Source organism: Pseudocercospora fijiensis (assembly GCF_000340215.1).
Source record: "Pseudocercospora fijiensis CIRAD86 unplaced genomic scaffold MYCFIscaffold_7, whole genome shotgun sequence".
NCBI classification, from domain to species: Eukaryota; Fungi; Ascomycota; class Dothideomycetes; order Mycosphaerellales; family Mycosphaerellaceae; genus Pseudocercospora; species Pseudocercospora fijiensis.
This window is the reverse complement of record NW_006921538.1, coordinates 1,130,565-1,147,591: the sequence shown is the minus strand read 5'-3', so window position 1 is coordinate 1,147,591 and position 17,027 is coordinate 1,130,565. Positions and strand designations below refer to the sequence as shown.

Here is a 17,027-nt window from a genome sequence, read left to right as displayed (position 1 = left end):
GCCGGCGTTGAGGTTTCGCCGATCACCGAAGTTGCAGCTCTACGCGCACGTCGCTCTTGCCTGGCGTCAAGCTCCATCAACTCGGCTGTTTGTTCTATCCAGATCACCCTCCTACCGATACATCAACACATCAGCAACCATGTAGGGCAATTCCACCTCACACCGCAGTGCCGTTACTAACGATGCTTCTAGGGAGGTACTTCTGGGAATCACGGGCAAGGACTTCACCATCATCGCCGCCTCCAAAGCCGCCATGCGAGGCGCGACCATCCTCAAGGCCTCAGACGACAAGACCCGCCGACTCAACGACCACACTTTGATGGCATTCAGCGGTGAAGCAGGAGACACGAGTATATCGAGCCTAGGCAATCCTGCGCATCTGCAGACTGACGCATGAATAGTCCAATTCGCCGAGTATGTCCAAGCCAACGTAGCCCTCTACTCCATGCGCAACGGCAGCGACCTCACTCCAACCGAGACATCCTCTTTCGTTCGCAGCGAGCTTGCCAAGTCTCTCCGATCACGATCACCGTATACCGTCAATCTCCTGCTCGGTGGCTACGACGTGCACGCCAACAAGCCGCAGCTCTTCTGGATCGACTACCTGGCATCCTGCGCCCCCGTCCCGTACGCCGCCCATGGTTATGCACAATACTACTGCCTATCGACGCTTGACAAGCATCACCATCCAGATATCACGTTCGAGCAGGGTATGAAGATCTTGAGGATGTGCACGGATGAGCTGCAGCGGCGGTTACCGATTGACTTCAAGGGCGTGCTGGTGAAGGTGGTGGATAAGGATGGTATAAGAGAGGTTGAATATGATACCAGCAAGCAGGTTCTGGCGCCTTGAGAAGGGCTTGGGCATCATAGGAAAAGGGCGAGCGCTCCAGATGGTGTTTCGGGAGTTCGGGACAGAAGATAGCAGCGACGCAGCTGTAAAATGATACAATTGTAAATTACGGTGAGAAGGCTGTCACCGCTGATGACCATGTGCTGGACCATGTATTGGCCTTTCAAGCTCCTCGCAGACAAAGCCGCCTGGCGCATACAGCTGCGCTTTGCAGAGATGACGCGATGTCAATTCGCCTCGCCGTACGACTCCTACTGACAGTTTGCTTGTACAGCATAGTTGCGCTGCTCATGCGATTCACCGAGCAAGATAGTACGGCTGGCATGCATTCGCCATGTCATGCTCTTGCCTTGCATGCGCTGCTGTTGCCTGCCTGCGCCTGCCTAAGAAGTTCACCTTGTTCTCGGCACTCACTTCAATCTCACGTGCGAAGAACAACTTTTGCAATTGATGCCAGCTGCCTCGAGACCACGACATGCACACTCAACTTGCGATTGCGCCCGAGGCTAACAACAGCAACCCGATGGCTACGGCTACGACAACACCGTACTGGCAACTCGAGAAGGAGTACTACACCATCGCTGACAATGCCGACGTCGCCTTGCGCATCATCGAACACTCAGCAGTCACCACCACCGAAAATGGCTTCCCATTGACAGTGAAGACACCGACCAAGGTACACGCTCTACGCGCATCCCCGAGCCGTACACGCGCTAATGTTGTCCAGCTGCACGAGTTCAAGGTCCACCGTGCAACCCTCTCGCAGGCAAGCTCCTTCTTTGGCCAGCTCCTCAACCGCACTCCAGATACGTTCGCCGAAGCAACCTCCGACCAGAACGTCATCGACGTGGCCGAAGATGATGGTGCAGCTTCCGTGCACGCCATCGGACTCTGGTTCAAGATCGTGCATGACAAAGCAGCTTCGGACACTCACGAGCTTAGCATCGAAGGCGTATGGCGCGCTGTCTCAGTCGCGCAAAAGTACGGCTTCTCCACATCCTCAGAATCGGCCACTGCCTGGTTCGACGAGTGGTATAAGAAGCTCGCAAGCCTGGTCAAGGCTGGCTACAAGCATTATACCATGCTCCTTTATCCCGCCTTCATTTTCGGCCATCGCGGCGCCTTCGCACAAGCTACCAAGTACCTTGTCTACCACAATACAGGAAGCTACATTCCTGACCACCAACCGAGGGAGTTCATCCTCGAGCCACCAGCGAACGCCCCTAGTCTCCATATGCCTCAGCACATCATGCACCAGATCAACGCTGCTAGGGCCAGACTAAAGACGATCCTCCATCGCGCTCTCTACACTCCAATTGACCGCCTGCTGAAGGAAGCTCGCTGCAACTGCGCGCCCACAATCCTGTACAACTACGAGAGCAGTCTGGCTCGCACTGGAGTCTGGCCTTTGGAATCGAAGCTGATGAGTGATTCTGTTATTAGTGCGATCCATGACCTCCGGGCGTACGACGGCAAGCAGTGGCAGATCCAGACCTGTGGCAGTCTAGCATGCACCTTCGACTTCGACAAAATTGTGATTACTGCCCGAGAAGAGATTGGCAACTACTTCACTGGACTATGCTTGGATTGCATGACAGCCTCCAAGGGTGCCGATGCTGATGAGAAGTACTGGTCTCACAGCAAGCCTGGTGTCAATTGGGACCAAGGCTGCGCAGTGAGTCATGGTCAGCCATCTTGGTACTTCTCATTCATGGGACCACGCGAGGACATGACGGAGTGGGTCAAAGCACCAAAAGCGAAGCCGCTCAAAGACCGCCGCGAAGCGCACACAGATAGCAATAGGGAGATTCAGGCGAATGTTGCGCATCATGGACATGGTCATCCTCAGAGAGGCGGAAACGGACACAAGCAGGGAGTCCACCCATTCCAGCGCCAGGAGTACCACGAGCCAGGACAAAATGGCACTGCTGAACAAGATTACATGCAGTCGCTTCAGCATCAGGATGAGGGCCAGCAAAGGTCTAGCCAAATGAAAGAGTACCACCAGTCTCAGCAGTCCTTCGGTCGTCGCGCACCCGGACAGTACCATCAGCGCCGTGGTCGAGGAGGAAACAACAATGACAACTTCTTTGCTCCCAGTCGCTACGGCAATCGACGTGGTAGCGGTCGAAGCATGATGACTCGCGATATGCGCTGTGAGACCGACCGTGAAGGCGGCGAACCCGAGGGCGAGAGCAAAAGGGAGGAGTCCGATCCTGCAAACGCTGCCGCGGAGCCTGCCGAGAAGCCTGCCCAGGTCAAGGTGCCAGAGATTAAAGTCGAAGTAGCTGATCTCAAGATCTCTGGTGATAATGCGAAGGTCGAGGCATAATCTGGGAAAATAGTTTCTACGAACTAATGGACTGGGAAAGAGCCACGACAGGGCATACATGGTGACATTTTGTGACCATGCGGGAGTTTTGGCACAGCGGCATAGGAGTAGCAGAGCAGAGCAGTTGCTGCGCGACGATTCTCCGAGAAGTCGTCGCCGCAGCGAATGCTTTTCAGATGTTCTTTGGCCGAGGATCTCAGATTTGGCTCCATTGCTGTAGAACTAACTCTTCAGCCCGGTACCCAGGTGCCATGAACAAGGTCGATCATTCGAGTCTCCTGCTTCAGATCGGGAATTTCCGTCTTTACAGTAATCCCCAGATTCCTTCTATCTTATTTTCACTTTTCGAGTCTTCGAATTTTGCCTTGTTTGCTTTAATGTGGATGTTGATCTTGCAATCTGACTGGATATGTGTTTTGGCCAGAAGCGTTGATGAAAGCCCTTGAGATGACGATGGGGTTTGTTTGTTTTGGTAAGCGCCCAGCTTTGATGTCGAATGATTGGCAAATTACCATCTTTACGTGAATGCCCAACATCCAAGCATATCTGCTTCGGAAATTTTGGGGTTCGCTTGCTTTGCTTTTTCAACAACAGCGTCGGACTCCAAATTCTCGACTTCTACGAAAACTTTGCACCCTGCTTTGATATCGGCTTTGGCGAGGAGCATCGTTGATGGCCATAGGGATAAAGGCTCCTTAGATTTTCGTGACCGCCCAGTTCTGACATCTGTTACGCGGATTGTGCGCGAGAGAATGACTTGTGATTCTTTGACGTAGAACAGTTGGCTCATGTCCCAACGTAGTTGTTTGATTGTTGTTGTTGATGGGTAAATCACCCATGCGAACGATTGCATTGTGGTGGTGTTGTGAATTATGATCGCCGCGCGGGAGTTGTTCGATGAGTTCGCGGTAAGCGAGAGCTCGAGGACTCGATCCATAATTGGAAAGAGTGTTGCAAGTAGTTTCGCAGTGATTTGGTTGATTTTCGCAATGCTCGGATTGATTTAGCCTTACAGAAGCGATAAGAGCAGTGCTTTGTTGACTTTGCCGTGCCGTGACTGATGTTGCAGTGCTCGCGTGCTTCTTGTTTGTCTTTTGATCGCTTGAGACTTGTTTGGCTTTGGTAGTCTGTGGCTGGTGATTTTTGACGTTGTTGTTGGCGAGAGAGAAAATGTGGAGGACGCGAGAGCAAATAGGGGTAATTTACCTGGATGAGTTTCGGCTTTGCTCAGCGACTATCGCTTTAATTTGTATGGCGACCATCGTAGGGCAGCAGGTGCTGGTAGAGAGCTCTTAGAGTTTGATATTATGAGTTCAAAGCTACATGCTGTACCAAATCTTGGCGCAGCCTGTCTTGTCCTCACGGAAGCTGTGAATGGTCGGCACTCATTGCACCCTTGTCACTTGCAACTCGCCATTTCCGACATCACCCTCAAGCCTGACGAACTCGTTGGCCTTCTTGGACCATTTGGTGCTCTCGTAGGGTGCTGTGAAGATACTCATTCGCAGGACAGTCGAGTCGTTCATTTTTGTGTCGACGCGTGACCAGAGCCAGCGACCAAAAGACCAGTTGAGAATATATCGCATTCGACGGGCCTCACTGTCGGTACTTCCTGTGTTTGCGTTCTGGGGCACCGTTGACAGGTAACACACTGCTTTTATGCGGTATACCTCGTCTTTGGGTGCAGCTTTGAGCAGAGACTCCAGCGTAGCCAAGTCGACGCAGGCCGGAGTGCCATCCTTCGATAGAAGAGTCACCGAGACGCACTCTACCTCCGACGTGTGCTTTTCGGTATCGTCGTGTTCATGATCGTGGTTATGATCGTGGCTGTGAGTGTCTTCCACTAGCCAAGGTCGGGCAAGCTTTGCATCGAAGCCGAAGAGAAGATCTTTCGCCAAGCACCCTTTGTCGCTCTTGACTTGTGGCGTGTCTACGTCCAGATCTCCAAGCTTGTCAAGGAAGTTGTCGTAGTCTCGTTCTGACAGGGCCTCCCACTTGTTGATGACAATCATATCGGTCTGCTTTGCCTGGAGTTTGGCGGTGAATGACTTGCTGGCGTATCCAGCCCAGTTCTCGGCATCGATGACACTGATAATACCATCGAGCTCATATCTCCCCGTTGCGTCGCTCAGCCGCTTGATTTCAAGAACCAGCTTCAGCGGCTCTGCACTTCCAGAGGTCTCGATGATGATTCGATCGGGCTTGACGCGAGTATCAAGGTCTTTGAGTGCTTCGCCGATCTGTCCGATATTCACGCAACAGATGCAGTCTCCAAGCAGCTCTTGTGTGGCGGCCATACTTGCGGAGTCGGCCAGCTGAGAGTCTACAGCTACATCGCCAATCTCATTTTTGATCATAGCGAGCTTGTAGTCCGGATTCTGCTTTCGCAATTGCGGGATAAGATTGAGGATCAGAGTGGTCTTGCCGCACCCCGTGAAGCCGGTCAAGATGGTTATGGGTGTTCTTGAGGCAGAGGCCTTGACTTCGGGGTTGGTCATGATGGCAGGGTGCGACGCACTATGGCTTCGTGAATGTGTCGAGCATAATTGGCTTTCGCACGGCAGCACAGTTGATGTTGTCGGCGATGCCGTATTCTGTATAGTCGGTCTGCCGACTCTTGGCATTTCTTCGCGCTATACTTCTACAGAGAGCTTCACCGACGCCGCCTCCCACTTCTCATCGCAGCAGCACTCACAGCCACTTTTGGCTGCGAGAGCCATGGGTCCTGGATCCCCTGTAATAACTCGTACCTGCTCGGCGTTCGTCGGCAAAACAGGGAACAACCCCTACAGTGTCCACTTAGTTAGCATGTAGAAGCCGCTCTATAGTCGCTCTGCAGGTGAATAAACAGGCCTCAATTGGACTCGGTTGTATATACGTTAAGCCTCTTTAAGTGCTTAGCCCTTGTCGCCGCTGTCGGTTAACTATACTAACTTAATTGCCTTTGTAAATTCAAACTCTAAGCCGCTAAGAAGCATATAATTGCTATATAATAGCGACCTTCTAAGCCTTTATAGAAGACAGTTATAACGACGACGAGGATAATAATTAGGTAGATATATCTACTAGTTTAATAGACGACGATAAGTTAAATACTAATTAGCTAGCGAAAGGAAGACAGCCGATATTTAAGAAGGCAGGAGACTCTCTACTAAGCGGCGTAGATAAGGAGGAGCTAGTAGTCGTAGAAGGGGATAATAATATCGAGGAAATAGGGGTAGATAGTAGAGTAGGCGGATTATATTATCCGAAGGATAGAGAGACAATAGAAGGTCGCTACGAGCTACTAACTAGCACCTCTTACTAGCGGCTAGTTAATCTGCCTAGAGAATTAAGCAACCTAGACGACCTATCGTTAATAGATAACGTCTAATATCGCTTCTTCTTACTCTTCTAGACTAATAAGGTTATAGACTGACTAGTTAAGTATACTAACGAGTATACTAGCAATAAACCGGACTTTAAGAAGGGCGACAAGGTCTTTGTTTCTAGCTATCTATAGAAGCCGGTAGATAAGCTAACAATGCGGATCTTCGTAGGTGTTATTATCTATATGTCTGCAATCTAAATAGCCGACAAGTCCGATTACTAGCGTAACGATAGATACTAGCCTAATTATCCTATTATCGCTTATATAAGCGAGTAGCGGTTTAAATAGATTAAGGCTGCTTTGTAGTACCGGAATAACGCGCTCTCGTTAAGTAGAAGAGGCTTACCTACCTAGACCTAGATACTACCGCTTGCTAACATACTATATAGCAAATTCCGCGAGGTAGTCGTGCCTAGTACTAATGTATCTATTAACGAGAGTATAATCCGTTTTACTAGCAAATCTAGGCACGTTATTACAATGCGAGGCAAGCTAATACCGATCGGATATTATATCCTTTACCTATATAAGGATAGGTACCTATATTCCTTCTTATTCTCGAGCCCTCGGAAGGTATATAAATAGGAGGTAGAAGATCCGGATTCTATCGCCTCGAAGGTCGCTTAGCGGCTAGTAGTAACCCTAGAGGTTCTTACGGACGCCGAGAAGAAGGATCGATAGAAGGAGAGTAATAAGAAGCGCCGTAAGCGTAAGTCTCGAGGACTAGGTAGTATTAGTTATAGTAAATACACTAGATTATATTTAGTATAGTAAGTAGGAAAGGAAAGTTATACTACCGCGGTCCGCGCCGACCGCGCGGACCGCGCTACCGAGAAACCCGAAAGCCTAATCGTGTCGCCTGCCGTGTCGCTTAGCTCGAAGCTAAGCTCGCTTAGGTAGGCTGTTCTTCGACTTATTCTATAACTTCCCTTCCTATACTACTTCTTCTATATTTATATAGACAATCTATTTAATAACGTGCTATTGTTTGCGGTCCTACGACATCTCGGCATTGCGGCGACTAGAACGGTACGTTCTAGCTTACTCTCGTAGCTATAGCGAGGCTACACTTTCGAGAAACTAGGGAATCTAAAAAAGGATAGTATAAGGCAGAAATCTATATACCTAGGGCTTAATCGCAAGACAACACGCTTTCCCTACGATATACTGCTTTGTAAGGCAATCTATAGTATAGCGGCGGTAATCTAGTAGGACAGGAACCTCGTTTAATTCCTAATAATAGGCTATCGACCCTTCGAGAGAATACTACGGCTTCGTGCCTGCCCCTAAGCCGGAAATAACGCCTATATCGATAAGTACGTACGACTATATTAGAATACCGACGGCAAGTAAGAGATGTCTCTTCTAGAGGTTGCTACCCTATATAACGACTATATAGGTAGCGTTAATATTTATAACTAGTTGCGCTATTATTGCTCGATATAGTACAAGTTACGGAAGGGTTAGCACCCCCTATTCTATTTCCTACTTAACGCTACAGTTATTAACTTATTTATCCTTCTACGAGGTAATAAGAAGTAGACTAAAGAGCAGCAATTTATTTACTAACGTAACTTCCGTATATTACTAGTATAGCAAATAGTCCGCCTCGGACAATAAGAGCTTAACGAAGCAGAGGCAGCGGAGGCCGCCTTAAGGGCTCTACGTATACTAACCCTACTACCTCCTCGAAGCTATAGTTAGTTTATCGTAGGTTACTCCTATAATAGCGGCGTACTAAGATCTCGGCGCTATTAGATTAGGAAGGGCGACAGTCTACCTATAGCCGAGGAATCTCGTCGCCTCGCTCGTAGTAGCAACGCTATCTACAACTAGAAGCCTATTTTGCTACGCCGACGTTGCTTTCTATATAAGTATGTAAGAACCGCTTAGGGGTTTAAATACTAGCTACTTAATAAGACAACCGAGTACTAGATAGTCTATACTTGTACCTATTGCGGTCCTATTCCCTTATATAAGGCATATAACTTAATATAGTATAACTAGCCTAATCTATACGCCTTCTTCGAGAGCCTAAAGCCGGAGCTAGTACCTAATAGCGCTTTAACCTTTAGCGATTAACTATAGTCGCTATTGCCTATAGATTAGCTTTATAGCCGACACTTAGTACGTATTACGACTTTACGAGCTCGGCAACCGTCGCTTCTAACTATCTAACTTAGAGCTAAAGTGCCTTAAACTCCTCCCTCTTAATAACTATTGCCTTACTTCGAGAGCCTCCTTCGTCGATAGAGCTAACTACCGCTAGCGACTCCTTAACCTCCCTCTTTAGTAGGAGGTTTACGTCTACCCTTAAGTCTTTTACTACCTCTACGAGGAGGTTTACCTTAGCGGCAAGCGGACTAATATTAAACTACTTCTTAAGTAGACTCGCCGGCTCGAAAAGGGCTTAAAGTGTGCCTTTACTAAGATTATAGCGCCTTAGTCGACGGCGTATATAAGATAGGCAAGACTCGGTTGTTATTAGTAGTAGCTAATTAGTTATTAGAAGGTCTTAATCTACGGTCTATAGTCTATATACCTGTCTCGGTAGCGTGCTTAGCGCCTCTATTGTATGCCTTCTTCTATACCCTCTTATAGACCTTTACTTGCTTGCTACAAAACCTTTACTAGGGGACGACTCGTGAAGGTGTCGGCTTCTTAACCCTAAGCTCTACTACGGCTGAATCCGAGACCCAATCGGACAACTTCGCTGTTCGAGGGGCGATGCAGGTTTGTATAGGGCCACGCTACATTTAGCATCAGAAGTGGAACCCGACAAGGGCAGAGCAAGGGTAGGTGTTCGACGGACTTAACCACGGCCTTCGTTAAGGGGATGCGCCTGCTGCAAGGCTGCGGACACGTCTCACAAATGATGTAGACACACGGTCTAGATCGCTGGCTCGACGTCATTTCCGCTGCCCAGTGGTGGGCTGTGTCCAGCTCAGTCTTTCATGTGGGCAATGGCAAGCAGGTTTGCTGCAGGCACGAGAGCTGCGGGCAAGGCAGGGCACGCGACACGCGAGCATCCATAACGTCTTCACAACTGCCGCCTCTTTCGATCGACTTCGCTAACCTCGAGCCACATCCTGCAACACGACAACCAGGACAACCTCCAACACCACACCCACGACATCATCACCAATGGACTTCGTCAACAAGGCTCAACAGGCTCTCGGCGGCAACAGCCAGGGGCAGCAGCACGAGCAGGGTCAGCAGCCACAGCAAGGAAGCTCAGGCGGTGAGCAGAAGCAGGGCGGCATTGGCGGTTTCCTCAGCGGACTCGGCAACAAAGCCAACGAAGCCGCTGGCGGTGGGCGTGAGAGCGAGAAGAATGAGGACTACCTTGACAAGGGTAAGAACTTGCTTAGATGGCAACGTACAATCGCCCGAGCTGAACACGTCTGTAGGCATCGACTATGTGCAAGAGAAGTTCATGGGCCAAGGACCACAAGACAACGAGAGCGCCATCGAGCAGGCCAAGGATGAGCAGATCTCTGATTACATTCGAGGACAGTACAAGAGCGCAACTGGCAAGGAGTTCTTTGTGAAGGACAAGCCCACTGCATTGGACAAGAACACTGACTAAGCAGGAGAATTGGAATGGAAACTATGAACCCCAAAGATAGGGAAGCGGAAGCAGGAAGCTAGTCTTTCCTAAGGCGATGAGGGCAAATACGAATGAAATTTATGGCCCACAGAACTGCTACTGTGGTGCTCCTCGTATACTTGTTCTTTCCCATGCCTTTAATTGGCCCCTCTCGTGAGCCAGCTGACTGATAATGTTTGGTTAGGTCGACTGCCATCGGGAATCAAGTCACGCCAGCCAGCTTTTTGCCGTCGACAAGCTGATAGCAGTAGGAGATCGTCTGTGTCTGTTCAATACACACTCTTTTCCAGCAATATCGAGCCTTCAGGTGTAGAACCTCTATGCGCAGCCGCAACTTCGACATCTCCATGCTTCGCGACGTTCTTCCAGCCCTCACCCTTCACTTGCCCCAATTGGGAGCTGGGTCCAAGAATCTCACTTCGAGACAAACAGCTCAAGTCGCGCATTATAAAATTGGAGCTTCACGCAAACCCTCTCCCAACCATCGACACCTACATCTCGCCCTTCGATACGACCATTAAACTCTCTGGGAATGGGAGTCGGGCAGTCGGAAGTATCGCGGGAAGACGGAAATGGAGAGGCTGAGTTGAAGTGAGGTGAGCTGCGGACATTCAAGATGCCAGCGCAAGCTTCCCGTGCTATCCAAATTGTCGGCAGCAGCTTCATCATTGCTCGAATATGAGGTTCGATCCAATCTGCAGTACGATCATCCGCTCCTCGAGAGATTCCAATTGTAAAAACGGTTCGGGATGTTGCAAAGTCCGCTCGCCATCGGCGCATCGATGAGCGTCAGGCTGTTGACTTTTTGGCCTTGACTCAGCAACATCTGTGCATAGCGGAATGCCAGCGCTGGTCTGCCCGTATCTTGTGGCCTGGCCTCAACCCAAGGTCATGCCACGGCAGCTCTACAGCCGCCGGCCCGACACCCAAGCCGACGAGATTGTTTCAGAAGACCATATCGACCGGTGATTCCTGCGACTGCTTGGCTGATTGTCGAGATCGGCATGGCCCTTGCGATGGCAGAGGCAGAGGATGGAGGAGAGGGTGTGGCGTGGCACGAGCGGAGACATCAGCGGGAGGTTTCAGCCTTGATATGCAAGAATGCCTCGTCCCCTTCGGGCCGACTTACTGGCGTGGCACTACCTGGCGAACCTTCTTTCGACATGCTGTCCTCTCGTCTCCTCGTCCTCCTCTTCCACACAGCATGTCAAAATATTTCCAGCATACGCTCTCGTCATCTCCACTTCTCCTGCCACAATTTCATGTCAGTCATGCATCCATTCTCACCGCCCTTCATCGTCTGAGCGAGCCATGTGTCTGCAACGCGGCGTGGATCCAGGCGAGATACCTGATGGCCGAACATATACCCGAAGAGGACAGACCAGGCTCCGAAATTCTCAACAAATTCCTCCGGAGAATGGGCAACGCTAGCACAGCCGGTCTTTGTCTTGTCTCAGAACCTCAAATCGCAGCGTCGCGAGTGCGCTAGAAAGCAAAGTGGAGCGCAGCTAAATACCACAGACACTATCGTGGACAGTACACTGACAATGATGATGCCGAGAAGCTGAAAAGCGCTTTGGAATCTGGTTGCACGCATACCCTTACACGACCATGGCACTGAAAACAAGATATGCCTTCGGTAAAATGGTCGCCTGGATCTTGATCGATCGCCGCCTGCTCAGTGCTGGGGTTCGATCACTGCTTCGAAAGTTTTTAGCCCTTGCTAACCACTCCAAACTCCCCATGCTTTAGTGTTGTAGATTAGACGCCGTCTATACACCGTCGGCAATCCAGAGAGCTCCCTACTGGTCACCCAAATTACACGGTGATGAAGCCATTTAGAACTGTAGACCTCAGGCCAGCACCCGACGAAGATGCGAAGAACATCAGCTGCTGTGGAGAACATCATGATATGGAGTGTCTGTCTGTGCCTGGAAGCCTTCCAGAATGTTATATCTGCAGCTACCCGGAGAGCGTTGATCACTGCCCCATCTTCTCCCTTCTGAGCTTTTCCATGACATTGCTGTCACAATGCCTCCATCAAAGACCATAAAGTACCGCGCCGCGTGCGATCATTGCTCCACTACAAAGATCAAGTGCTCGCAGGAGCGTCCGCAATGTGCCAGATGCCGAGCACTCGACCGGGACTGCCACTATAGCAGATCGCTCAGAGCGGGAAAGCCACCTAGGTCCAGTCAAGCTCTAAACAGGAAGCTGTCCAACGCACCAGTCTTACCTAGGTCCAGTCAAGCTCTAAACAGGAAGCTGTCCAACGCACCAGTCTTACCTCGCCACAACTCAATCCCTGAAAACGGTCTATTTCTACGGACGGATTGCGCTCCCTATCCCAGCAACTACTACACGCCGATCAGCCCAAGTACGAAGCAGGATCCAACATGGAAATAGCATACTTTCCAGACTTCACGGCATCAGACATGGCCCGCATGGCAATTCCGAAATAGCATACTTTCCAGACTTCACGGCATCAGACAGCAATCTATCGTCAGCTTCGTCTCTCGATCCAGATTGGCTGTTTGACTTCAACAAAAGTGCTCATCTGCTTAGTGATACTCGGGCATCTTCTATGGATTCGACCATGACTGACACCAGCCACCATTCCAGCCCAGACTCCAATGGTCACCGCACACAACCCGACTTCATGGACATGAGCTCTCTACATGGACTGTCGGGCATGTCCTTGCCAACCCCTCTGCGTAGTCCCGGGACCACCGGCCATAGCTGTGCAAAGGTGGCGACAGAGATGCTCAAGCAGCTATATGATATCCCGACCATTTCAATCGACGCAAGCACTACACAAGCCACAGTTGACCAGGTACTCAGCACAACTTCACGAGCGGTCCAGACATGTCATGCTCTCATCTCTTGCCAATGTGCCCAGGAATTTCACCTCCCAGTGCTCATCGCCACCATCATTTCAAAAGCGCTCGCGTGGTACGAAGCTGTCGCCTGGATACAAGACCCACGAACGAGAGGTACGGAAGAGAACTCCTTTCGCGAGGAAGTCGTTCTTGACGACAACTTGGCACTCGACACGTATACATTTGATGGCTATATGAGACGGACGCTCAAGAACCATATCGTGCATGGACACTTGCAGAGACTCGGTGACGCGATCTCTTTGTGGCATGATACATTCACAGCTAGTAGTCAAGGGGATAGCAGTCATATGAATGGAACCATGGGCGTGTTCCTCAAAACGAGACTGCAATTTACGAAGAGGGAACTGGATCGACGGCTCAGGGCTGGTTCGAGTTAGCTGTATGGTTGTAATATATGACTGGAAAGGGATGTTTGCCTTGAGATGTACCAAGCCATTGTCGCCACCTGAGCCACCTCGCAAGCGGCGTGTATCTATCAATACTCATCAATGAGTCCTTTTCCGCTTACCTTCTCCATTTCCCAATTATTCCATACAGTGTCGTAGTCTTTACACCGATCGAGACACCCGACGTAGATAGCAGGAACATAAGTCAGGCTTACTTTGTCCCACTTGAGAAAAACGGTAGCCACACAACACTCAAAAGAGTTCTAGTAAAGGAGACGAAGCGAGACCTCTCTCCGGCTTTCCTCGGTGACATCACGCATACCCCACCAAAGAATTGCGGCTGGGATATCTCCAGAACCCCGCAGGTGTGCCATTGACGTGTATCAACACAAGCTAGAGAGTAAGGCGAGGAGAATAAAACTCCTATGCCGGTCTTCTACACTTTCCATCAAGGTGTAATACAGTCCCTTTTCACGTACCAGACCGAACAGCCAGCCAATCACGGCATACGACGAGTCCAGAATATTTCCAAAATGGGTAGCGAGATTCCTAAGACGATGAAGGCCATTCAGGTCGTGGAGTTCAAGAAGCCTTATGAGATTCGAGAGGTATGCAGACCATCGCATGTCACGCCGAGCGCTCGCAAAGCACGGTAAAGTAATTACTGTAATGTCTACAGATCGATGTCCCTCAAGACTTAGCACCTCTCGACCTACTCGTCAAAGTCGCCGTTGCTTCGAATTGTCACACAGATTCTATGGTCCAGCAGGGTGTCTTCGGAAGACCTCTCCCGCAAACAGCATCGCACGAAGGTTCGGGCACAGTCGTGAAGGTCGGAAGCGATGTGAAGGACTTCAAGGTTGGCGACCGTGTTATGTGCGGTCTGCCTCTGCACCCATGCGGCCACTGCGGTGATTGTCTAGGGCCAGAGACCAATCGACAGTACTGTACCCAAATCGAAGGACATATTGGTGTCCAGACCAACGGATGCTTCGCCGACTATGTCAAGTGCGACAGTCGATCGACCACCAAGCTCGCAGACTCCGTCTCTTTCATGTCCGCTGCTCCTCTTGCATGCGCCGGCCGAACGGTCTATCGAAGCGTGTTGAAAACTGGTCTCAAGAGCGGCGAGTGGGTCTCGTTCGTGGGATCTGGTGGTGGCTTGGGGCATCTTGGTATTCAGTTCGCAAAGGCTCTTGGTATGAAGGTCATCGGTGTAGATGCAAGAGATGAAGGTCTGGAGCTAAGCAAGAAGTACGGTGCAGATGTGGTCGTCGATGCACGCAAAGGAAAGGAGGGGGTTGTGAAGCAAATCCAAGCGGTTACGCGTGGTCAAGGAGCCGATAGCACGGTGGTGCTTGCGGACCACAAGGATGCCTGTGCGTTGGGCTGCGCGTCGACCAAGATGCACGGGACTCTTGTCCAAATCGCCCAACCGGACATCATCGAGATTCCCTTCCCGGAGATCATCTTCAGAGACATTCGAATTGTCGGATCTTTAATCTCGAGCGCAGATGAGTCGGCAGAGATGATGAAGGTGATCGCAGAGCATGGAATCTCGGTCACCACACATCCGTTCCAGGGCCTAGACAAGATCCATGAGTTGACCGAGCTCGGTAAGTCGTCAATGCCTGGTCTTCCAAACTCTCCTGACTGACGTTCTTCTCAGTGCATAGCGGCAAGCTGAAGGGCAAGGCTGTCATTGTCGTCGACCCGCAGCAACTCGAGGAGGAGAAGAAGATTGGTGCCAAGTTCTAGATTAGTGAGAGAAATCGACAGCCATAGACCGAGAATGAAGCAATCATCATATCCTCGAGATATTGCGAGCTACGAGCTACCGGTCAAGTTCGCATGTAGTGTGCATTACGCATAGTGAGCATGCTCGGTGTAATCTTACTGCAAAGGTACTGCCATCGAAACAATATGACCACAGTCGCATGTCCGTCGGCCCGTATACATATGCCGTATGTCGGATGGTAGTTCACTGAAGAGCAAGAGAAGACGCGCTTCTTTCACATGCTGCTGTCCCCTGCATGTCTTGGCAAAACCTTGGTGGAGCAGCCGCGGAGAGCTCTGCTCATGCCCGAGCAAGCAACATCCAACATCACCACGCATCAGCACTCATCTCCCCTCCAAACGAGTGCCACTCACACAATATGGCAACTCTATTCTGTACACGGTCAACTTGCCTTCGCACAACCTCTGCTCCACGCGCGCTGGTCGCTGCTCCCTTCTCTGCGGCCTTCTCCAGGTCCTCTGCACGACCAGCAAAACAACCACGATTAGAGCAAAGTCTACGACCGCGAATCGCATCAGAAATACGGCACAGTAGGCTTGCACCAGCAGCGCGCAGTGTGTCTACAACGACAAACACAGCTCAATCTGTGCCAGACAATGTGTTGACCTGGGACCGATTCTTCGACCTGCGGAGGAAACGAAGGTGGCTCAACTTGGTATGCAGCGGGCTGACCTCAGGGGCCACTGTCCTAGTAGCAGCGCCTTTGATTGCGCAGGCGGACTTCGATAGCTGGGGAGCACAAATATCTGGACTGGATCCAATTGTAGTGCTAGGAATAAGCACTTTCACAGTAGCCGCGGGAGGCTGGTTGTGCGGGCCCAGCTTCGGCAATCTCATGTTCAGTCTATGGGCTGGACGAAGAGGATGGAGGGCTGGCATAGCAGAGGTGAGTACCTGTGACGACAAAACTGAAGGCGAAGGCTGGGCTGACACAAATGGCGAACAGAAAGAGAAGTCGTTTTATGCGCGCATCAAGCGCTATCGAGCTGACGCTTCCGCATCGAGCCCGCAGAACCCTATCCCTGACTACTACGGCGAGAAGATTGGAAGCGTGAAGGACTATCGACGCTGGCTCAAGGACCAGCGAGCGTTCAATCTGAAGAAGAACAAGAACATGCTGTAGCGTTGGAAGCGCGGTGGGATAGCACTAATGGGTTGGGACGAACGGGCATGGCATCGAGAAGGAGTTGCGGGACGAGCGTGTGGCGTATGGAGGGTTCTGACAACAGGCTGGCAGGACGGCTATGTTGAAGGCTTGAATGTGCATATGTACAATGGGAGCACACGAGCATTGAAATATGGTAGGTATTCCGAAAAGAGAGTTGAAGACATCCTCCCTCATGTGTAAAATAGGAGACGCATTCACTCTGCTCGGCAGCCAGTTTCACACGTTGGTTTACTGACCGGGAGCGGGCTTCAGGAAACAATTTCACATGAAATCATACCATACCATACCACTAGTAGCGCAGATGAGCCGGTCGTGGAAGGTACGACTGTAGGTAGCAGCGACATCAGCTCACTTCAGACCGCGACCTTTGCCGTCCAAATAACACCAGCGGAAAGAAGCACAGGGACTTCGCAAGCCGACACCAACACTAACAGCTCCAAGCAACCTGAACACCGACGCAATGGCCGCCAGCCGCGTCTTCTCACTGCCAGAGCTTGCCGAAGACATCATTCTGCGCTTGCATCCGCACGACGTCCTGTGCCTGCAGCGCACTTGCCGCGCATTGCGCGATACCATCGACAACACTCCCGCCATCCAGGAACTCCTCTTC

At 50.7% G+C, this 17,027-nt stretch overlaps 7 protein-coding genes across 7 annotated transcripts; 5 read left to right on the top strand and 2 right to left on the bottom strand.

Moving 5' to 3' along the window:
- Window positions 1-124: 124 nt before the first annotated feature.
- MYCFIDRAFT_56567 (uncharacterized protein) lies at window positions 125-988 on the top strand. The gene is made up of 3 exons (XM_007930662.1): window positions 125-141; window positions 193-350; window positions 402-988. Coding segments are annotated over exons 1-3 (612 nt in total). The 5' UTR covers window positions 125-139; the 3' UTR covers window positions 854-988.
- Window positions 989-1,787: 799 nt separating this feature from the next.
- MYCFIDRAFT_14959 (uncharacterized protein) lies at window positions 1,788-2,591 on the top strand (the record flags this gene model as incomplete). The annotated part of the gene is made up of 1 exon (XM_007930546.1): window positions 1,788-2,591. A coding segment is annotated over one exon (804 nt), but the record flags the coding sequence as incomplete, so codon positions are not given.
- A 1,979-nt stretch (window positions 2,592-4,570) lies between these two features.
- Window positions 4,571-5,784, bottom strand: MYCFIDRAFT_155872 (uncharacterized protein; the record flags this gene model as incomplete). Its single annotated transcript, XM_007930934.1, has 1 exon — window positions 4,571-5,784. Exon 1 carries the CDS (start codon window positions 5,681-5,683, stop codon window positions 4,571-4,573), a length of 1,113 nt encoding a protein of 370 aa, XP_007929125.1. The 5' UTR covers window positions 5,684-5,784.
- A 3,915-nt stretch (window positions 5,785-9,699) lies between these two features.
- On the top strand, window positions 9,700-10,120 carry MYCFIDRAFT_123597 (uncharacterized protein; the record flags this gene model as incomplete). Its single annotated transcript, XM_007930933.1, has 2 exons — window positions 9,700-9,910; window positions 9,966-10,120. Coding segments are annotated over 2 exons (366 nt in total), but the record flags the coding sequence as incomplete, so codon positions are not given.
- Window positions 10,121-10,377: 257 nt separating this feature from the next.
- On the bottom strand, window positions 10,378-11,181 carry MYCFIDRAFT_204437 (uncharacterized protein). The gene has a single exon (XM_007930932.1). The coding sequence runs from the start codon at window positions 10,943-10,945 to the stop codon at window positions 10,580-10,582; it is 366 nt and encodes a 121-aa protein (XP_007929123.1). The 5' UTR covers window positions 10,946-11,181; the 3' UTR covers window positions 10,378-10,579.
- A 3,027-nt stretch (window positions 11,182-14,208) lies between these two features.
- MYCFIDRAFT_141995 (uncharacterized protein) lies at window positions 14,209-15,209 on the top strand (the record flags this gene model as incomplete). The annotated part of the gene is made up of 2 exons (XM_007930931.1): window positions 14,209-15,067; window positions 15,121-15,209. The coding sequence occupies 2 exons, from the start codon at window positions 14,209-14,211 to the stop codon at window positions 15,207-15,209; spliced, it is 948 nt and encodes a 315-aa protein (XP_007929122.1).
- Window positions 15,210-15,667: 458 nt separating this feature from the next.
- Window positions 15,668-16,372, top strand: MYCFIDRAFT_101537 (uncharacterized protein; the record flags this gene model as incomplete). Its single annotated transcript, XM_007930930.2, has 2 exons — window positions 15,668-16,135; window positions 16,196-16,372. Coding segments are annotated over 2 exons (645 nt in total), but the record flags the coding sequence as incomplete, so codon positions are not given.
- Window positions 16,373-17,027: the final 655 nt, after the last annotated feature.